Source organism: Panulirus ornatus, chromosome 61 (assembly GCF_036320965.1).
Source record: "Panulirus ornatus isolate Po-2019 chromosome 61, ASM3632096v1, whole genome shotgun sequence".
NCBI classification, from domain to species: Eukaryota; Metazoa; Arthropoda; class Malacostraca; order Decapoda; family Palinuridae; genus Panulirus; species Panulirus ornatus.
The window spans coordinates 1,321,106-1,344,935 of record NC_092284.1 but is presented as its reverse complement, the minus strand read 5'-3'; the positions used below and the strand labels follow the sequence as shown (position 1 = coordinate 1,344,935).

The 23,830-nt window shown below is 36.6% G+C and overlaps 1 protein-coding gene across 3 annotated transcripts in view; it reads left to right on the top strand.

The window, feature by feature from the left end:
- The window catches only part of LOC139767503 (uncharacterized), a 59,353-nt gene extending 35,523 nt beyond the window's left edge, over positions 1 to 23,830 (top strand). For 2 of the 3 annotated variants that reach the window (XM_071696930.1, XM_071696931.1), the window contains 7 exons: positions 1,203 to 1,349; positions 2,012 to 2,128; positions 3,583 to 3,757; positions 5,323 to 5,454; positions 5,584 to 5,663; positions 10,326 to 10,430; positions 13,742 to 23,830. In XM_071696930.1, coding sequence (XP_071553031.1) covers positions 1,203 to 1,349; positions 2,012 to 2,128; positions 3,583 to 3,757; positions 5,323 to 5,454; positions 5,584 to 5,663; positions 10,326 to 10,430; positions 13,742 to 13,867 — 882 coding nt within the window. In that variant the 3' untranslated portion in view covers positions 13,868 to 23,830. The remainder of the gene's footprint in view (positions 1 to 1,202; positions 1,350 to 2,011; positions 2,129 to 3,582; positions 3,758 to 5,322; positions 5,455 to 5,583; positions 5,664 to 10,325; positions 10,431 to 13,741) is intronic. The other variant, XR_011717141.1, reaches the window with a different exon arrangement.

Below are 23,830 nucleotides of genomic sequence, written 5' to 3'. Positions count from 1 at the left end.
TGATGATGTTAGAGTATACCTTGCCAAAGGTGACTTTTCCCTCACCACATAACCACTTGCAAGCAGAGTCCAGTAACATCTATATTGTAGTTAATGCATGAATGAATTTACATTATGACAGAATTCTTAACTGTATGTGGAAAAGATTAGGAAATTCCCTTGGGTAGACTTGCTACTCTTAGAAAATCAAAGTAGTTGTGACAAAATGGGGGTTGGAAATTATATAGGTATTTATTAGTTGAGGATGATGATAGGAAATTATTTGATGATTCCAGTATTCAAGTAACTGGAGTTGAGAGAAGTTAGCATCTCACTGCCTTTTATCCCACTACAAACAGGCCATTTGTGTCACTCATCTTGACCCCATGTGTCTAATCTTAAAAGATGCTGAGCAGCTGTAGGTATTGGTAGGTTCTTATGCTACTTTCCGTACACTGTCTTGGCAGACCATAAATTCTAAATAAGAGTTGAGGTTACTAGACCTTGGGGATGACGACCTCTTATTTTATGGGATTTTGTTCCTTTTGGGGAGTTTATTTGCTACTTTCATCCATCTGGAGATTACTAGACTTTAGGGATGAGGACCTCTTATTTTATGGGATTTTGTTCCTTTTGGGGAGTTTATTTGCTACTTTCATCCATCTGTATATCATCATCGCTTCAATCTTAGTTCACTTATTCTTGATTGAAGTGAATAATGAACTTTTGCACTTGTGAAAGAGCTTCTTTTTTGCTTTACACACTCATAGAGTCCTTCCCTTTCATTCAATTTTCAGTCATTCCTACAACAACTTCATCTGAAATATCCCTAACCCCAGTCAAATTTCTTACTGTGTCTACTCTTCTCCTCTGTGATCCACCTGTTTTACTTATACCTACTACTGTATTACAGTACACCTTTCTGACTGGTGTTTCATCTGCCTGATATTCAGCTAGACTATACCAACTGAAAAGACTTTCATCAGTGTGCCTTTTTTCCCCAAAGCCTCCATACACTTGGGATTTACATCAGTACTTCAGCATAAGGAGGAATACTCCTCTGTGTGGCAAGCTATTTATTAAGGAAAATAAGTCTAGAAGATAGTTGTGACGTGTTAGAACTAAACATAATGTGAAAACCTTAAGCCTTTTTTGTTTTATATACCTCACTCAAATATGTTCATCATTTAAAAGATTTTCATGAATTCCAATTTATTTTCCAGGCGGAGTTGAAAGAGCTGGATGAGAAGTTCCGAAAGGCTATGATTACCAATGCTCAGTTAGATAATGAAAAAGCAACATTAACCTATGAAGTAGAACTAATGAAGGATAGGTATACGGAGTTGGAGGAGGTACATACACAATTAACGGTAAGTGTATGGAGCATACACAGAATGGAGTTCCATGGGTTTGCCTTTAAGTCATACATAATGTTTTAGGCTCTACAAATATGCTTCAACACATCACAAGACCTGTCATACCCAAGATACAACTTCCATGCTCAAGACAGTAAACACGTATTCCTTAGTTGCTCTGAATTACGTTCATGACTTCCATATGTATCATGTCAAGTACAGAGATATGAGACTGTACACAAGCCCATAGTTTTACAGTGATGAAGTGGATGACTCTGGCTCTACATTCATTTCAATAAGAAAAAGGTTATTATTTGAACAATCTCTTGTATCTACAATCGTTTTTCTAGTATTGTCATTACAGGATGTATTATTCATCCCTTAAAGTAGATACTCCTCAACAAGGTCTCCTTTCCTTATTCCTACATTTTTTCCCACCTTGCTTATAGTTATGCTTGGATGATTCATTGTAAGTGATTCTTATATTCCTGTTTTGAAACCTTCAAGAAGCAAAATCCATATTTTGTAGATTTCATAGTTAACACCTGTGTGTGGGTGAGATGGCATTTATCATTCTAGAGCCCTGTAGATGCTGAAAGCTTACCCTTTTTAGCCTGGTAGTTTGAGAATGCCAATAATAGCTGGTGATTAATTGCAAGCTTCCCTCTGTTTTGCAGAAAGAACACCGTAAAAAATGTACTGAATATGAACAACTTAGGAAAGTATCAACAAAGTTGCAAGAGGAAGTGAAAATTCTTCGTGGTTTGTTACAAGAACGGGATCAATTGATACAGGTGAGTTTTATTTGTTTTACCTGGTATGAAAATTTCACATCATCACTGTTATGGTTTTTTTTTATATCTGCAGACTTAATGAAATTGCATTATTTGTGGGGAATCCTGCATATAGAATCTCATAAGTGAATAACAGAATGACAGTGTTATTGTTATTGATAATTGTTTTATTATAGTGAGAGAATCAGAGGAGTCAGAGAGGAAGAGGGAAATAGGTTAGAAGGAGTCAGGGATACATGAATCTGAATTCTGGTAGAGTCAGATAAAGAATATTTTGAGTATAAAGGACACATTGATTACTTACTTTAATATTTGTAATGTGTTAATGCTAGATACCACTTGTTAAGAGATGGTAAGGAGAATAGAAATGATAAGGCTCGTGATTTTATTGATTTTGTTTTGAAATAAAAGTTTTTTGGCTAAATATATATGTTTTTTATCATTGATTCATATATTGTAGTTTCAATCCCAAGAGGTGGATTGGTTTATGAGATTCCCCCCCCTCTTTCTCTCTTTTTAAGGGGTGTCTAGAATTGTAAGAAGCTTGAGTCCTGGTTTTTGATCAGATAGCTGTAACTTACGAATATCAATGGCTGAAAGACCTATGTTGACGTGACTGCAACATTATTTTAGTTATATTCATCAGTTTTCATAAGGCCCCTTTGGATTTCATTGACTATGGAGTATGTTTGGCTTCTTTTACATTATATTCTTCATATTACAATCCCTGTTGGTAAATTCTTAGTCAAACTCTGTAATATGCTTAGGCTGCACCACTAAACATCCAAAAATGAAAATTTACAGAGCAAAAGGCAGCCACTGGATGGAATTCTAGCCAGTGGGCCTTAGATCCCATTATATTTGTTCGCTAAGTATAGTTGTTTAATACTTTGGGATTGTGGCAAAAATTATGCTAACATCAACAAATATCATATCAGTAGACTCCCTACAGTTAGTAGAACTTTATTCCACCTACATTAATGACTTCAAAGAATGTTTGGTTGTAACTCTTTTCCAAGTCAGGGTCATGCCTTTTATAATCATTATTTATTTTTGTTAATTATACAAAATCATTGTTTCTCACATCAGCGAGGTAGTGCCAGGAAACAGACGAAGAATGGTCCATCCACTCATATACACATATGTATATACTTAAACACCCATACACGCACATATACATATACACATACGTATACATACATGTATCAACATACACATGCATATACACATGCACAGACATATGCATTTATATACATGCACATATTCATGCTTGCTTGCCTTCATCCATTCCTGGCGCTGCCCCGCCCGATGGGAAAACGCATCTTTTTTCATAAGACTACTTTACTAAAATACATGGTTACCTTATCTTTGTATTGATCCATTTTTCAAGGACTGAGCATATCAAAGCTCTCTCTCTCACTTGCTTTTTTTTCTTTTTTTGTTATTTTTTTCAGGAATATGGTCTGGTTGTGGTTGGTGAGGATGAGGAGAACATTGAGGAAGTTGAATCCGAGAAGGAAGATGATGATATGGATGACCTAACGCCTAGGAAAATTGCCGTTAAGAAGGCATTACTTTCACAAGAAGCTGCAGAATTATTGGAAAAGGGTGCTGCTAAAGGCTCATTAGGTTAGTGAGTCTCAGGATGCTTGCAATCGGTAATCTTTATGGGTAATACTAAGACTTAAATGAATGAAAACGTGACTGTAAATGTGACAGTGTTGAGAGGTATTCATTACTTCATTTGATTTCCCATGCATAAGATTGCCAACATGAAAGTCAACTAGAGTAATTTTGTAAGTTTTATTTGCAGTTTTCACTTTGTTCTTCTACCTGCCAGTCAGTCTTTCTGTCCATTGTTGTCAGTTTGTACAGTTTTATTTTTGGGAGATAGGTCATTGTATGCATGATGAATGGAATTTTAGGTTGAAATTAGTTCTGAACTTTATATTGAGCCTTCCCATAGGGTTGCAAAGACTTGACTGATTTCACATGAACAGTACAAAGGATCATTAATGTGAAGATGAAAGTGATGTCTGTAATAAGTCTAAAGTTCCATGTGATTACAAGGGTTCTACCTCACTGATACTGATTAAATTTCCTATATGGTGCTTCTGTTGGCACTAGGAAGTAATTTAATGATTTAAAAGTTAAAATATGAGAACAGTCATGATACCCAGAACATGAAAGAATATCCAGCATATTGAAGTTCCCCTTCACTTCTGATAGACATTTTCTCTTGGCATTCTTACTGAATGAGAAAAAGCCATATATTATTTGTCAACGGTCCGTGTGTTATGAACAATATTTTCTTTTTTATACCTCATTGCCTTACTCTAGTAAGGTGGTATTAGGAATGAAGGAACAGTGGCTTCATTTACATACCCACTCTCTTAACTGTCTTATATAATGCTCTGAAACCAGAGCATACCATACACATTCAAGCTCCACAAGTTACTGTCTGGTTTTACCATGAAAACTTCATACATCTTATATCAGAGCTGTTTATTATAGCACATACGATTTGTGTTCAGTTGTATCCTTCAGGTCACTTTGATCCAGGCAAGGATCGTGTTAAGTGGAACAACTATTACTTGGCAGTTGCTATTTGGGAGTGTGGAAGAAGGCAAGGACAGAGATATCAGCCAAGTATCATATTCATTACTTGCCACCATTTTAACAATTATAACTGCGTAAGTGTTATTATCATCCAAAGCCATTTTCGTAACATGGCCATCAACAGTATTTTTTGATTTACCAGTTATATAATCTGGTAGTTGATGGGCATCCCATAGTGCCTTTGTAAAGACTGTCCAAAGGAAGTTGATGGGCATCCCATAGTGTCTCTGTAAAGACTATCCAAACAAGGATTTTACTGTCTGCTTTGAAGAGTTAGGTCTACAAACCCCATGAAGAACTGATTAATTTCTTAAGTCTTTTTCTCATCCTCTTTCTTTTCACCTAAGGTGTCCATGTTTGGGGCGTTTTGCCTGTGCTATGTAGTCACTATAAGAAAAACTATTGCCATGTGTAGTACTTTATTTATCATACATCCAGTAAGCTAATTCCAGACAGACAAAGATTGCTTAAAGCAAAAGGATTCCTAACATACTTCTTATTCTTAATAGATTTGTATTTGGTTGTGAATTAAGAAAATGTAGATAATAGTGACTATGTTTTTTGTTATTTTTCAGATATAAGGTTAAAGAAGTTTGGTGAAGAAAAAAACGATTTAGAAGATCAGGTTAGAAGATTGAAGCTTGAACTTGAAGAAGAAAGAAACAAGAATAGAAGAAGAGAAAATGGTTTAGACTATGAAAAACAAAGTAACTATACAGGTTTTATCCTTGCATGAGGAACTTTGGTTTATATGCTTCGTGTTGTTGTAAGTTTCCATTTTTTGTGATTAATGTGTGATGAATCAAGAATTTGATTCTAATTTTAAAATTTTTCAGAGGAGCAAAACAAAACTGTAAACGAATATAAGTTTAGAGTTCAGAAGGCTGAGGCAGAAGTGTCAACGTTGCAGGCCAATGTGAGTACATTCTGTTTCTGATTACTTTATTGTAGAAGTGACCTCCTCTAAGATACGAGAGGAAATGACATTTTGGTTTGCAGTCAAAGGGCAGCTTATTTATTTGATTACATTCTGTTCCTGATTATTTTATTGTAGAAGCGACTACCTCTAAGGTATAAGAGGATATGATATATTTTTGCTTTGCAGTCAAAAGGCAGCTTATTTATTTGAGTACATTCTGTTCCTGGTTATTTTATTGTAGAAGTGACCTCATCTGAGGTAATAGAGGGTATGATATACATTTTGTTTTGCAGTTAAAGGGCAGCTTATTTATTTACTTTTTTGTAGAAAACCACAGTAATGAGATGCTGTGAGGCAGTGTGTTGAAGAATGAAGTGTTGTGTGTTAATGTCATGAATTTATGAGTTGGTATTTTCTGGTGGTTGAATAGAATTTTTATTAGAAACTTAATACAGGTGAAAGATACCTGAAAATAAATTGATTTGAGAGACTTAATTTTTGGCTTCATTAACAGGTAGCTTTACCCATTTTCTGAAATGGTATGAATGTCTCTCATTGTCAGTGTAATTCCTTTGATATCCAAAATAACTGACATACCTAATAGCAGTTCCACCCAGGAGAAGGTTTGGTGTGCCATGCACAAGCTGATGTTATTAAAATGACATCCTGCTTCTATTTTTTACACAACTTACATAAGCCTTTGTTCAGGAGTACCAGGATTTGGACTACAGTTGAATAATTTGATTCCCTCCTCTTTTTCCCTCCTCCTCTCTCAGTTTAAGCCTTGCTTGCCTTTCCATCTTCTTGAGATAGCATCAGAAATAGATGGCTGAGCATTTGAAGAAAGATCCTCACTTGGTTCTTTGTTCTTATCCAAGTTGCTGAAAATGATAAAGGATGGGAGGATTTCCAGGCATTTGCTTCAGCTGCATCTGTGACACACAGGAGATATTGGGGGTGGTATTCTTTCTTTTTTCCATATCATTAGGTGTTAGTCTTATTTTACCTGAGCCTGTAAATGAGCTTTGAAACACTATTGGTAATATCTTGTCACTTTTTATAAAAGAAATACTTTTATTTCTCCATAGTTGTTTGCTGTTTTTTTGTGTTCACAAGGTAGCATGAGGAAGAGATGAAGAAATGGCCTCACTTGCTCTTATCCAATCTGTTGTCTTTTGTAATGTACTGAAACTGGCACTACCTTGCTGATGCAGGAAACAACAATCTAGTAAAATAATAATGATAATTATAGAAATGTATACTGGGGTCGACATGCTGTCAAGGGACTGAACCAGGGCATGTGAAACGTCTGGGGTAAACCATGGAAAGGTCTTTGGGGCCTGGATGTGGATAGGGGGCTGTGGTTTTGGTGCATTACCCATGACAGTTAGAGACTGAGTTTGAATGAATGTAGCCTTTTTATCTGTATTCTTGGTGCTATCTCGCTGAAGGACTGGGGGAGGATGCTATTTCCTGTGTGGCAGGGAAGTGACAGTAATGGATGAAGGCAAGCAAGTATGAATATGTGCATATGTATATATGTATAGGTCTGTGTTTGTATATGTATGTGTGCATGTATTGGCATTTATGTATATTTTTTTATTATTACACACAATCACTGTTTCCCACAACTAAAGGGGGCGGGAGTGGGGGCTGGAATCCTCCTCCTTGTAGTGAAATTTCTAGAAGGGGAAACAGAAGGGGGTGGTGATGGGAATGGATGAAGGCAGCAAATATGAATATTTATGTGTATATATGTATGTGTCTGTGTATGTATATGTGTGTATACATTGAAATGTATTGGTATGTATATGTCTGTGTGCGGGCATTTATGTATATACATGTGTATGTGGGTGGGTTGGGCCATTCTTTTGTCTGTTTCCTTGCGCTACCTCGCTAACACGGAAGACAGTGACTAAGTATTATAAAAAAAGTAATAAGTATATATGTGTGTGTGTGTGTGTATGAATGGATGGGCCATTCTTTGTCTGTTTCCTGGCACTACTCTGCTGTCACTGGAAACAGTGATTAAGTATGATAGATAAATGAAATAGTATATGTGCATGTATGGGGATGAATAAAGGGAGACAGTATGAATTATGTACATGTGCATATATGTATAAGTCTGTGTGTGTATATATATGTATACGTTGAGATGTATAGGTATGTATATTTGCGTGTGTGGACGTGTATGTATATACATGTGTATGTGGTTGGGTTGGGCCATTCTTTTGTCTGTATCCTTGCGCTACCTCACTAATGTGGGAGACAGCGACAAAGCAAAATAAGAAATGAAAATATGTATGGGTGTTTATGTATATATTTGTCTATATGAGTGGATGTGCCATTCTTTGTCTGTTTCCTGGCACTACCTCGCTGACATGGAGAACAGTGATTAAGTATAATGAAAAGAAAAAAATGAAATTTACCCATATGTATGTATTGCATCCAGGGAATGGTAATCCCTGTAATAAGCACCTGTAGTGACCAAAAGAAACTTCGCAGATGTATAGTTGTCAAGACATTGGCAGGTTGTTCAAAATTAGTTTACAGAAACCAGCTCATCTGACCCCTTAGTGCCGGCAATGAATGTCAGCAGATCATGTCTCCCTTCTTGTAAGGGTTACGGAAAAGGAAGTCCATCTACCACCCATTATCTCATATTTTTGTGGATATCGTTAGTAAATATTAGTTCATTAACTAGGGAAGAATGTACTGAACAGAATCGTGTAGGAAAAAATTTATAAGATATACTGTTTGCTGTATTATTCATCAGTGTATAAGTTGAACGTCTTGTAGCAGAGGCGAGACTGACAATTTTATGATTGCTAGGATCATTATTATGATCAGTAAGCAGCAATTTTTACGTCTTACAATAAAAAACAGTAGACTTGTGATTCGGAACACTCATTACAGATAGTATACATGGACAAGAACAGTAGATTGGATCAGAACACAGGAATGAATAAGCGCAACATGTTAGAAGCTAGTCATAGTGCATCATAGATGTTGCTGGCTACATAAATATATGCGCAGTAAAGTGTAAATTAGTCATCGCATTGTAGGTGATGCTAGGTGCCTAATTGGGATACAGTGCACAGTTAAAAGTAATTCACATCGTAAATTGGGTAGAACGCGCTTGCTGTCATTTCAGCCTTTCTAAGACTTGACTTAAAGCATGTTGAGGCCTTTGTGAACTGTTTGGAATTTCAAACTTGTGGGTTGTTTAATGATTATCAGTTTGTGCAGTGTGGTTATAGCCACCTTTTTGGTTGTTATTATCTTCTTCATATAGTGATAAGAGTTAATAGTCGTGTTGCACATTTTAGACAAATGGTAATATGGATTAGTTGTACTGTTTGGTAGATGGTCCAAAGTAGCCTGAACATGGGGCTTGAGATAGCTCAACCTCGCCTCTGGCCTCACACAGAAAAGAGGAGTATATTGTCACAGCACAACTTTGACAGAGTTGACTTTATTGGTGTTTCAACTTTCATTTATTTTATGTCTCCTCCCATTTACCTTGAACAGCTAAACTGAGGAATTCTCTTTCTCCTTTCATCTTTCCATTTTCTTGTAACTTTTCTACTTTTAGAAGTCAGGTTTACAAACACATGCAGATCTCTCTGGTATCTCTCTCTCTCTCTCACACAAGATTGATTGGGGCATGTCTTTTCCCATGCCATTTTGGTCATTGTATGATAAAAGATATATTGTTTTGGTTAATGAAGATGTTTTATGGGTGGATTAAAAAGTTTTAGAAAAGGCAAAGCTTCAGTGGTTCAGTTATACACTGAGCAATAGAAAGCTCTTGCCAGCCGTAGATGAAGGTTGTAATTTATTTTTCGTAAGTGCAAAAATTAAGAGAACATTGTTCTTATTTTATCAAAAAATGTATCTGAGTGAGTTAATATGTGAGCCTTCAGAATTAATGGGTAGCTCATATGGGGTTATTGTAGGTTGAGTAAGCAGCAGTATAAGGATGAAGATGGTGGAGTGAGCAGCATAGTTTGGTGAGTAATGCACCCTGGCATTGGCTCAAAAACTGTCAAAGTGTTATTCACATGACCATATTAGCTTAATAGATCCTACTAACTCACCTCACCATCTTTGAAATAGAGCGCACTTGGCACTAGAACCTTTTTTTGCTTTGTTTTTTACTCACTTTGTTTCTCTAAGGCTTATATAAAGATCGCTGGTGAAGTATGTACAGAATTTAATTTTACTATAATTGTATATTTACCGAGTGGAATTTTGAAAGCAGGGCATTGAGAACTCACTTGAATGTATTTATTCTTGGTTTTGTTTTAGTATAGCTGTCATGCAATTTGATTTTCATTAATGATGTGTTTTATTGTACATTTACTTAGATAAAAGCCTGTTTGTTAAAATATGCTACATTGTTATCAATGGCCAACTTCAAATAAAGTCATCCTATGTATTAGTGATATTGTTTATTATCTGATATTCTGTGTATTCAAGTATTTGAGTTGGTACACCTTCAGGGATGTATGTATATTACACATGAAGGTTTTGCCTATAACAGAGAACAGACACTATGTAGGGATTCTGCAAGAGGATGAGAATGCATAGTTTTATACAAATATTGTGTTCTTTAACTCTTATGAGCTTTAAGAACATTTGACTGGTTTATTGTAGGTGGCGAGGCTGGACGCTCTGTCTGCGCGCTATAAAACCCAGTCTGAAGAACTTGAGAGAAGTGAAGAGGAGCTTAAGTTGGAGAAACGGAAATTACAAAGAGAGGCAGGTGTTATTTTTTATTATTTCTTGGTTGAAAAATTGATTTGGTGATTGTTAAGAAATTGTTGTATTTAGAAAAAGACCTGAGTCCCTTGGTTACTGTACATCAAGACAATAATGTACATTTTTTGTGAATGCAGTTGTTTATTTGAAGTGATTTCATGATAATTCCGAACAGTATATTACTCTGTCCTGCATTTTGTTATAGGAGTGAATGATGTGTGGGATAGATTTATACATTTTTGTGTATATAGGAGGAGAGAGATATGTGTTGTGAATGGAACAAAGATGGCATAATAGAATTAGGACATAAAAATAACCGAGGGAAACAGGAGACATTCTAGATAATAAGATGACAGTGAGGTATAAGACATTTTAGATGATAAGATGACAGTGAGGTATAAGGCATTTTAGATAATAAGATGACAGTGAGGTATAAGACAAGAAGCTAAGAGTAAATGAGATATGAAGCAACGAAGAAAGCATGAAGGTTGTGAGGTAAAGTAGAGTGCATGAAGGTTGTGAGGTAAGGTAGAGTGCACAAAGGGTTGTGAGGTAAGGTAGAGTGCATGAAGGTTGTGAGGTAAGCTAGAGTGCACGAAGGGTTGTGAGGTAAGGTAGAGTGCATGAAGGGTTGTGTTGAAAGGTAGAATGTATGAAGGGCTGCAAGGAAAGGTAAAGTAAAGTTGGATGAGAATTTCAGAAAACTTAAGTTGGAAGGTTAATAAAATTAAAGGGGTGGTTAAGTACTATCTGAAGAATGAAAAGGTCTGCATTAAGGGAAGAGAGGATAATAGATGTTGATGGTTGACTACCACAGGATATTTTCAGAGGTCTGCATGACTCGTGTATGCTACCAATCTGTAAAAGACACCAGAACAGTTTTACAATGTAGAAGGTGGAAACAGGTGCTTCATCTTTAGAGAAAAAGTCATTCTTACTGTAAGTAGGAGGAACAGTAATAGTACAGTATAGTATTATGGATATAATGAGCATTGAATTCTCTTAAAGTGATAAGTGTAGGTTAATAGAATACTCTTTCTTGTGTCTAGATCATCATCATTTCGATTGAATTGTGTTGATAAGAAATTTATTATGGTCTGTATCTTTTTATACTTCTTTTTTATAAGAAAGGTCTGTGGGGCCTGGAGGTGGAGAGGGAGCTGTGGTTTTGGTGCATTGCATGTGATAGCTAGAGACTGAGTGTGAATGAGTGTCGTCTTTTTTTTTCTTTTCCTGACGCTACCTCGCTGGAGGGTGGGGAGAATGCAGTTTCATGTGTGGCAGGGTGACGACGGGAATGGAAGAAGGCAGCAAGTATTAATATGTATATGTGTATGTATGTATGTCTGTGTATGTATATGCATGTATACATTGAAATGTATATGTATGTATATATGCGTGTATGGGGATTTATGTATTCGTATGTGGGTGGGTTGGGCCATTCCATGTCTGTTTCCTTGCTCTCCCTCACTAATGTGGGAGAGGATGGTTAAGTATGATAAGTATGAATGTAAACACTTCTCGTATATACGTTTGTGAGGATGATGAATTTATTGGTAGGTAGTAGTTGGTAGGCAGCTACTGCCCAAGGAGGTACTGGTGCTGGTAATACCTGCCTGGGTATCGGGGGTGTTAGTGATAGCTGCGCAGTGAGCGAGCACTGCAGGGGTTGTCATGTTGCACTCCTGACTCGGGTAGTTTTCTTTTCTTTCTGCCTCACCCACATGTGGACTGCTGGTATTCTGACCGTAGACATACAATTTTTTCTTGTTACACATAACACTAGCCGACACTTAACTCACACAACTCATTTTTTGCTATTAGAATTTTCTGTGATGAGTGTTATGTGCTATCCCTGTCTGTTAGCAAAATGGTTGGAGCAATTGATGGAAAAAGTTGGGAGGAACTTTAGGCAGAAGCACTTGGTAGAAGTAGTAGATTGGAACATTAGGTACAAGGTAGTCAGTCGGAACATTAGGTACAAGCCTCCGGAAACACTGAGCTAGAGTTGCCGTTTACCAGTGGCCTGTTAAGGGTGAGGCACTAAAGCCCAAGAAGCAGTACTGGAGTTCACCAGTTATGGAGATTCTTTTGTCATGGCCACATCCTTGAGGGAGTTCCTGTTGGGAATGGACATCAGAGATATAGATAAGTGATTAAAAGTGCTAAAACAAATTAACATCAGCTTAGTATATTGCTAGTCGTAGTTGGTGGTTGATGGGGTAGGCTGAGACAGTATGTGGCTGGTCCAAGATGGAGGTTGAGGGGGTGGGTGAAAACATCTATGGAGGAAAGATCTGGACATACAATGTGCTGCTTTAGTAGCTATCTTTCTGTCTATATCTGACACCCTTTCTGTTTGGAACTCAAAGGGGTGGCCACAGCAACAGAGTCTCCGTAACTAAAGAACTCCAGTGCTTCAGTGCCACTGTCATTATTAGACATTCTTGATGAATTTACAATAATTTTACAATAATTCCCTCAACTTTTGTTTCACATCCTATTGATGAAATGCTTCTCAAGTTGATAAACAACTTGTTGATTTAGTTCAGCTCAAGTGCAGTTTTTCAGTCATAAAGTGTGTAGGAAGATGGTATGAGTTGAGAAACTGGCATCACTTGTTGAATCAGCTTAGTGTATAAAGTTAGAGTTAAGTAAGAAACACTTTTATGTGTTTCTTCATAACACATTGGGTATGGGTTTAGGATGTGTGAGATTGATATTGTGAATTCTGGATCTACCAGATCTACCCTATTAGATTCGAAGTAGAGAATGATAATAGATAGTTATGGAAAAGATTTTACCAATGGTGATATGTAAATGTCACGTGGTAGTGCCAGTTTTATCCCTTAACTTCTTTCCATTCAATTTGCAGGCGTTATTGACAATAAGTTGGTTGTGTACTATTATGAAGGAAGCATTGTGGTTTTAGATATATATATTATATTAGTGATCTGTAGACTAGTTTATTGGTCTTTTTGGTTACAATTCCACATGAAATATTATACATAATCAGTATAAGGCATCACAGAGGCTTAAGTATCGAGTGATCATTTTTTCTTTTACCAGGAGCCTTTCTCCATATTATAGAATATAAATTTTTTTAGTCATTTTCATAAGTTTTTTAGATATTGATTATATATCAGGCTGTGATATGTCTACTTCTAATATATCACTGTTAGCCTTAAGTATTATTTTCTGTATATGTGGTAGTTTTACATGCTGCTGAACCTTTCATGTAGAATAAAGTGTGTGTATGCTTGTGGCATATTTAAGCAGAATATAAGCTAAGTATGTGTTTTTCCTTACAGCTAAGAGATGCCCAAAGTAGATTAGAAGAACTGGAAACCACAAATAATCACCTTATAAAAAGGTTCGACAAATTAAAAAATGCAAGATCCACTCTGCTTAAAGACTTATCACTAGACCCAGTGTGAAGTCACGGCCAAGGGCATGGTCTACCCATCTGGAACATTTCCTGCTGCCAATCTTCAACTTGTAAGCCACAGTATTTGGTCAGGGAGTTGATGTGACGGGTCCATTACAGCAATTCTTTTCTGTGTGATATAGAGTGTGAGAATGCCGCCAGTTTTTAAGAACAGAAACTCTAGTTATTGTGTAATAGCAAGGAGGTATATGAAGTAGAATTTATCATGATTTGTAGTGACTATTAACCTTGGCCTTTGACATTGTTGGCAAGGGAGAATGTGAAAGGGCATGGCTGTTTGCAACTTGGCAACTCCCTACATAGAATAGTGGTACTATTACAAGTTGAAGGCTTGCTGAACATCCCACAAATACTACTTAACCACCTCATTCACTGTGATGGTTTTATTATTGAATATTTATCTCTAGTAGGCCATTTAGCAAATGAATGCCTTGGTGCCTCTAGCCCTAACAGCCACTGAAGTTATCATACCTCAGGTGATGCAGCTGCACTCTCGACTCACTCCCTATTGGAGGCATTGTCAACAAAGACTTTTACCAAGAAAGACAAAAGAATTGCAAATGTCTTATGGTAAAACTTGTTTGATCCACCCAGGCTGAAGCTTTACTGATCATTAAGCAAGGCCAAAGCTGTGTTGCCCGGGTAGTTCTGCTCATCCATCAGTGACGGGCGACTTATAACAATGAATGCCCTGGTTTATATGTGATAGCGTCATCTGGCCAATGATTTCTTTGGTAATTATCATTTCTATGGCTATTTTGTGGTATGCCACAGTTTAGACACCTCTTCAGCATCATTTCATAATGTGTGTGTGTGTGTGTTTGTGTGTGCATATTTTTTTTTTTTTTTTTTTTTTTTCTTTGTCGCTGTCTCCCACGTTTGCGAGGTAGCGCAAGGAAACAGATGAAAGAAATGGCCCAACCCACCCCCATACACGTGTATATACATACGTCCACACACGCAAATATACATACCTACACAGCTTTCCATGGTTTACCCCAGACGCTTCACATGCCTTGATTCAATCCACTGACAGCACGTCAACCCTGGTATACCACATCGCTCCAATTCACTCTATTCCTTGCCCTCCTTTCACCCTCCTGCATGTTCAGGCCCCGATCACACAAAATCTTTTTCACTCCATCTTTCCACCTCCAATTTGGTCTCCCTCTTCTCCTCGTTCCCTCCACCTCCGACACATATATCCTCTTGGTCAATCTTTCCTCACTCATTCTCTCCATGTGCCCAAACCATTTCAAAACACCCTCTTCTGCTCTCTCAACCATGCTCTTTTTATTTCCACACATCTCTCTTACCCTTACGTTACTTACTCGATCAAACCACCTCACACCACACATTGTCCTCAAACATCTCATTTCCAGCACATCCATCCTCCTGCGCACAACTCTATCCATAGCCCACGCCTCGAAACCATACAACATTGTTGGAACCACTATTCCTTCAAACATACCCATTTTTGCTTTCCGAGATAATGTTCTCGACTTTCACACATTCTTCAAGGCTCCCAGAATTTTCGCCCCCTCCCCCACCCTATGATCCACTTCCGACTTCCGCTTCCATGGTTCCATCCGCTGCCAGATCCACTCCCAGATATCTAAAACACTTCACTTCCTCCAGTTTTTCTCCATTCAAACTCACCTCCCAATTGACTTGACCCTCAACCCTACTGTACCTAATAACCTTGCTCTTATTCACATTTACTCTTAACTTTCTTCTTTCACACACTTTACCAAACTCAGTCACCAGCTTCTGCAGTTTCTCACATGAATCAGCCACCAGCGCTGTATCATCAGCGAACAACAACTGACTCACTTCCCAAGCTCTCTCATCCCCAACAGACTTCATACTTGCCCCTCTTTCCAGGACTCTTGCATTTACCTCCCTAACAACCCCATCCATAAACAAATTAAACAACCATGGAGACATCACACACCCCTGCCGCAAACCTACATTCACTGAGAACCAATCACTTTCCTCTCTTCCTACACGTACACATGCCTTACATCCTCGATAAAAACTTTTCACTGCTTCTGACAACATATATATATATGTATGTATGTATATTTGTATACATATGTAAGTATATAGGTAGGTGTTACTGGACATTTCCTGTTCATGGCTATTCTGTGATTGAAAAGGCACCTTAGGCATGGTTGTATTATTATCATTAGATGAAAGGGAATATGGCACAGTCTTGTTGAGGAACTTCTTACTCCAGCTTTGTGATAGTGGCATAGTCTTGAAGCTGTGAGTGCCTAAGATTAGGGGTCTTGGGGTTATATGTTCCTAGAACTATCAAACTATCACTGGAAATGGCAAGCAAGTTAAAGAAAAAAGGACTCTTCCTCTAAGTAGTTATACCCTGAGCAAGAGGTCTCCTTTGTAAAGCCTGTGTTATCGTCAATAGGCAGAAAGGAATGCAGTTTACTTGAGGACTTATTAGCTCGTGTGGAATCCATCATTTCTCTGTCCTGAATGGTGAGCAGCCTAAAAGCTGCAGGAGCCCCAGGAAAGGGATTTCCTTTGAGTAAGAATATCCGCGATGAGACCGTACTCCTTTCCATCCATTTATAGTGATACAGTCTCACTAGAAGTGACTTTTCATATTTGCAGCATAGCCACTTGTATGAGGAGCCCAGTAACACATACACACACACACACACACACACACACACACACACACACACACACACATTCATAAATGAAAACAAGATTTAATTCATATGGGTATAAATTTCCCAGAATAATTCCTATCTCCAGAGTTCTTCTTTTTCTAAAACATTATTTTTTAGAAAACATTTTTCCTTTGAAACAGCTTTAGGGATGTTTTATAAGTAGAATTTTAGGTGTGCTAATTTATATACATAATATTTTGTTCTGCTATGATGCATCCTTGTAACCAGTTTTCATATTAACAGTCATTTGTTTAGTGACCCAAGTAATAAAAGGAAAAAAAATCCTAAAGTTATGAGTCATCTTTTTCATTATCTTTGGTTTTCTTTCACATCCAACTCAAATATGTCTGTGTGGAGTGTTTTGACACACTTTGGAAGTGTCTTGAAATATGTGATCATGTCAGAATTATGTTGCTAGGATGTAATTCATATTATAATCCATGCTGTCCCCCATAAAGTGCACCAATCAATTATCAGTCATCAAAGTTGGTTAATAAACTTGTTTATACCAATGTCCAAAATATTCTCTCGTTACTTTGTTATTGTTGTCTTGAATGAGTTATGTATATAGGAGTGAATAACAGCTGACTGCAGCCATAGCTAGTCCTCCCTCCATTGATGTAGCACAAAGCAGGTGATATTCTGTCCTGTATTGTTCCTGTGTAAGCCTCATCCTCTCATTATTACCCCTTGTAACTGTCGCAGACAATCCTTCTTCCTGCTTCTGTTGAGGAATATTGTGGACCATTGTGTACAGAAATTAATTCCTCTTTGTTCTCTTCCATGAGGCTGGAGTGTTCTTGCACGTCGTGTGTGCAAATCTTGTAAAGTTAAGAAGTCTTTGTTTTGATGCTGAAAAGGGCATGTTGAATATGCAGACAAGTACAGATACATAACCATGTTGTTCTGAGACATGAAACTGTTATACAGAAATTTGTACCTCTTTGTTCTCTTGTGTGATGCTGAAGTATTCTTGTTCATAATATTTACATATCTTCCGAAAAGCTGAGAAATCTTTGTTTTCATGAAGGATAATGCATAGTGATAGCAAACAAGTACAGGTACATGACCATGTTTAACTGAGACTTGAAACTTTATCTGATTGCAACAAGATTGATCATTTTTCAGGCATTTTAATTGTTATTGATTTTAGAAACTATCATCATCGAACTGATATCAATAGAAGCTTTGTTGTTATTATTATTACTAATATTATTGTGTAGATGAGACAGAACTTGGTACATTATTCATGACACCTGGAGAATGGAATTGTGCAAATGAGGCCATTGATATTCTGTTCGTGATACTACCTTGCTGAAGCGGGTAAAGTATTTGCATATGAAAAAATAATTGTTACAAATCATATTTATCATTTTTTGTCTTGATTATTCCTGCAACTAAAGTCTGATGGCATGTTTAGAATTTTTTCAGACTTTTTGATTGTGGTCTTCCCAGATTTAGTTGTAAAAGACCACTGTAAAGTAAAAGGAGAGTGCTGTTGGCTTGTTCACTGTGTAAATGAAGCAGTTGCCATATGTTTGCACAAAGAAACATGTATGTGAATGTCATTAGGATTTTCCAAGCAAATAGTCATAAACTGAGGTAGGGAAGTATGAAAAGACTGAGAGGAAAAAGTAAGGAAAAACAAAGGGTTGAGAAAAATGAAAAATAGAATTATTTGAAGGATGCCAGTGAATTTAAGAGTGTGTGGGAGAATCCCAAGTGTTCTAGTGTGTGAATGTAGCAAAAAAAAAAAAAAGACTAGGAAAATGAACAGAACTTTAGTGTTTAAAGGTTTGATGACAAGGAGTTTTAATTGCATGAGAGATGTATACGCATACATTCTTAGAAAGACACTTAATACAAATAAAGCATTATATATGCAACCTTAACTCGTTAGTAATATCTCCAAAATCAAGAAAATATAGCTGACACAATCAACCTTTTCATTCTGAAATGTTTCAGTGAGCAAAGAATTGCAAAACTGCACTGGTTGTAAAGAGCAGGTGGTACATTTGTATCTGTTGCCTGATAATAACAATGTAACTTGTCTCCAAAATTTACAAAATTACAGTTGCTTTTTCTAGAGTATTGTCTATTCTTCATTTCTGCCCCTGAACACACTGTGCAAGAGTTGCATGCTGAGGATGAGGCACTAAAGGCTAAGAAGCAGCATTGGAGTTCACCAGTCTTGGTGACTCTTTTGCCAAAGCCAGCCTCGTGAGAGACTCCACAGATGGAACGGGTACCAGATAGATAGATGATTTCTTCCTGAAGAGAAATGTGATCTTTTAAGCAGAATACATGTACTCGAAAAATACTTTTGTAATAGACAGGGCGATACTGTTTCATACTCTGCATGGCACCTGTGTTTGGAAGATATTATTCCATCTTGATCTAGAGAAACTTAAGAAATTCTTTGTAATGTTAATGTTGTACCCTATGTCAGGAATTGTAATTCTAATGTTGTACCCTATGTCTTGAATTCCAAACCTTTCCAGAGAAGAATGCTTTAAATTGTACATGAGTTGTAACAGGTTTCTTTTTTTAAGTATGAGAATAGCAGAGCTTTGAAAAATAGTATTTCAAATATTTTTGGAGTACAACATTTTTGGGAGGTGATCAGTGTTACTTTCATGTCATGTGACATAGTTATCTCTGAAGCCAGTTACCGGTAATCTGTCATAACTCAGTTGCTTTCTTGTTTGTGAAGTGTGTGAAGAAATCAGGAAAAATATGCCATCTACAGTGGCCCATTGTTTACTTGTAGGATATTCTTGGGTTTTATGTCCTAGCAAGTCACTTTTTTGAGAGCAGAACCTCATCATGTTAAGCCAATAAACACTGTAATTGGTAACTTTTAGTGCTTCATTGAGTATTTATTTGTAAAGAATGCAAGAGTTTTTACAAGATTAGAACACATTCTGACATATAGAATTCATTGTGGATTCTTGACGTAAGATAGAATTAACTTTTCTTCTTATACATTGAAGGCAAATGTTATGTGACTGGTAATGTTATTTTTAGTTAAGGCACCTAAAAAAACACCTTTATTGACAGTGTAGTATAGATGTCTTGTAAAATGAACATTGCCAACTTTCCTTTGCCTAGATGTTCATAGTTGATTTTCAGAATTATATACATAACTCCAAATTGTAAGCTAATGATCCAGTGTCTCCAAGAATTCAAAGCATCTTTTCTTATGTCATTTCACCCATTTTTGGTAAATTTTGGAACAAGAATATGGCTAAGGTTCTGCTCCTCTTGTGTCCTACTTGGTAATAATTGCAAGTGTAAGATCCATTTGCTTTGCCTGTGGCAGTGTCCTTGTGTTGTCATCCACTTTGTTTTCTCAATAAGATTTCTTGGAGGTATCTGTTACAAATGAGAATGTTTTTGTATGCATCCATGCTTGTAGGCATATGCATGTGTGTTTGTGTGCGTGTGTGCTCATTCTTATATATATGTGAAGTAAATTTTGACTCTTAAGAGTGGAACTTTCAGTTCATTCCAGTCTTGATAGGCTGTGTACATGATTATTACAATGTAATTTTGTTCTTTATTGATGTGATTATTATTATTATTATTGTTGATCATCACTTTTTATCACTGAACATAAAAATTGTTTTTGATAGTTTATCTATCTGTATCTCTGATGCCTGTTCCCTCCAGAAACTGTCGTAGGGGTGGCCATGGAAAATGAGTCACCATAACTGGTGAACTCCATTGCTGCTGCTTATTCCTAGGTGCATCTCCCTTAACAGGACACTGGCAGAGGGCAACTGGTGCACAGTGTTTCCAGAGGATACTAGCTATAGTAAATCATAAACAGGCAAATTGCTGCCATGCAGAATTTGGAAAGAAAAATAATTTAGCCAGTTGTTATAATGATTTGAAAAGTAATGTAATGGTCATAGTGCTACAACCTTACCCAGTGTTGAACCATTTATCCATGTCCGTTGTATCAGGAAGTCTGGATAACTAAACTTAACAAGTGTCACCAGATCCAGACCCAGCTCTCTCTCAATAAACATTAGTGTTACCAAAATATGTGGAGGAAGGTCATTGTTTAATGCCTTACTTACAGGTTGAAAGTGGCATACATGATATAGTTAGTAGAAAATTTTAGGTCTTCTTGAAAATCCAAGATGGTGATAAAGGTTTTGTGTTCCACATTTGTTTATTTAATGGTAGGTGATGTCACACACCAAGCAATAATTACTATCATAATTAAGAAAACAAATTATCCTTTGGATGAAGCTTTGAGTCACCAAGTCATAAGTTTCGAGTTTAATGGATGGGAAACCAGTTAGTGAGAGAGAGTTCAGGAGGAAGGAGAAGCACCAAGGGCTCATCCTGCTGAGAATATTGGATCAGCAAGATTGTTTGAGCTTGTGTGTTGGTCAGATCAGGTTTTGAAAAATGATGTTTCATATGGTGGGTTGAGGATGCAAATGAGTATAGTTATGTAAACACCTTGTCTGACACAAATTACACTGTGATGTATTATACTGTTGATTGATAATATTATACACACTTGTTACCTTGATCAGCTATGTTAGGTGTAATGTCTTTATTGTAGAACCAGGAAAGTTCCTTAAATATTTTTGTTTTGTCAGGTTTTCAGTTTTTTGTGCAAATGTTGAGTACACATTGTTGAACTTGTATAGATACATATCATTTACTGCAAAGTTACGTAGATTCTTTGTTATCAGGGAGCAGTTTCAGTGACAAAATTTAGTGATCCATTGTGTAGTAGTCCAGTGCACAGGGATACACACTGTCACATTCTTATATGAGTGAAACTAGTTTTGTCTTCCAGTCTTCTTTTCCACAATTTTCTACTGAATTTTGTAAATAGGTGTAGTAGAGGACTACATCATAGAGTGAGGACAGCTGTGGCTGTCGGCGTTAAATTTCTGAAAGTTAAGTGTGAAAGAGTTTCTGTGAATTTAAAACCAGGGTTTCAGAACTATAACATGTAAGTTTAAAGAGTTTAAAATGCTGTATTATATTTAAACTAGCAGTTGGTTTTCATTGTTGGGATTTGAGTGTTTCTAATATCTTGATTTATTAAACTTCAAGAACACACATTATCCTCCATCATTAAAAGTTTATTAGGTACAGTAGACACTTGTCATCGCCTAAAGGAAGGCAGACACATTCATACTTGAAACATTGTTATGAAACACACAGGAACCACCTAACTTGTGGTGTTCAGTTTACCCATGAATCCACTCAACACTGTGTACTTATTTATTCAGGACCTGTAGTAAGAATCTACAGCATACATCTGTGACGTACATGGAAATAAACTTTGGTATAGCTGTCTTTTTCTTACTTTTGATGTGCCATACATGAATTTCCTCTGTAATTAGTGGAAAGAGTTGGGTCACTTATTTCTTGAGATGCAAATGGTATGAATGCTATGGCGTATATGTAACCAGTGTTTCAGCAGTACCACAAGATGACTTGAAATTTATTGTATTTTATACCTCAGTCAGGAGCAATGTGATTACATTTGCTTGGTTTATTACAATTGCAAGAAGTCTCTGATGAAGTGATAGTAGGTATATTGCTCTGACCAAAATAAAGTATGTAGTTTTTGGTAACTGGTTTGTTAGGAAGAATGTCATCTGTAATCCCTGGATTATATGTGTACAAGTGAATTGAATTAACACCAAATAGTCATGATAGTGGAATTGCTCATGCTGTTATTTTTGTGAGTGTATGAAGAACTTGGAAGTGTGGAAATAAATGCAGTGAAATTGAAACTCAAATCTTTTGTTAGGTCATAGATTGGCTGGCTCCAGTTGTCCCCAGAATCTCTGGCATGGGAGTTATAGGTTATGAGCAGGAAGAATTCTCTTCTTGTGGCCTCTTTCCCCACATTACTAGGGAACTTATGTTGTCACCTCCAAAACTCAAGTCACAGTTATGCATAGTAGCTTGTCTTACATTTGTTTACTTATATGTTCTAGAATCAATGGTGTATCCCCATACCTTTTATATTTTTGTTTCGTCCTATTTCTTTTATGTTACTATTCACTATCATCATACTGTTTTGATTGCCTCACCTTCTTAAGCAGATCTAAATCTTTTTTGCAATTTTTAGTTTCATTTCATGTATTATATGCTAGGGCCAGTTTAAGTGATAGCTGACATGAGGAATTTTTTAACAGGGTTTCAAGTTACAAATGTTGCATTTTTGACCCATGAATGTAAGATATGCTCTAATCAAATTTCTGTAGAAGGTATTGCACAGGACTTCCAGTTTTGATGCAATGTATTTTTTTAATATGTAGTTGGATTATAAATGCAACATATTTTTTTTACTTAGATGGACTTTAGAAATTTAAACAAATAAACCAAACAACTCCTACTAAATTTTTCACTTCTTTGACTCCCTCTAAGTTGGGAGGTCCCTTCCCATGCAAAATGTTCGCTAGTTTAGGATCGTGACTTAACAAGTGATCAACTTTGAGCACACCGTAGCCAGTAACCCTGCTACCTCTTCCGAGCTATGGGAGTGAGCGCTAATGAGCTTCATGCAAAATCTTGATGTTGCATGATTTTTAAGATTATACAATACAAGTGTATGTTAGCATGCCATAATAACTTATGCTTCTCTTCCTTTAGTCCCAGTTGTTGAAATGTAAACTCACAGATAATGAAAATTTTACTTCATAATATTTGAAATCCGGTGATTATTTGAGATGGCTATATAAACTGTGTTTTAGGTAATCATTCTCATTCTCTGTTTCTCATGTTTGATTTCTGTTATCTTGTTTGCATCCACTGTACATACCAAATATGGGACATGTTTGTTCAGGCAATAGTTTTCCTATGCAATCATAAAAGGGAGGGGAGAGGAAATTTTTTTCTTTATATCCTGATCCATTAACAGTTACTCTGTGTTACATTTAAAAATATATATATTTTATGACAGGTAGATTACCTGCCAATGTAAATTTTGTGATAAAGAGGCTCAATAAGGAGTAACGCTTCGTCCACAGTAACTCAAAATGTGATGAAGTGTCAAGAACTTTATGGAGCTGTCCAGTGTAATTATAAGGTGCTTCAAATTTGTGAATGATAGCAGTTTTCTGGCTTTGTATATAGGTTGAAGAAATGACCTAATACAATATTTGGCTTTCTGTATAAATTTGTGAATGGCTTGATTGTACAGAGTTAAAGGTGTAAATAATGCTCCTTATTTCATCTTGTGTAAAAAAAAATTAAATTAATACCGAGTT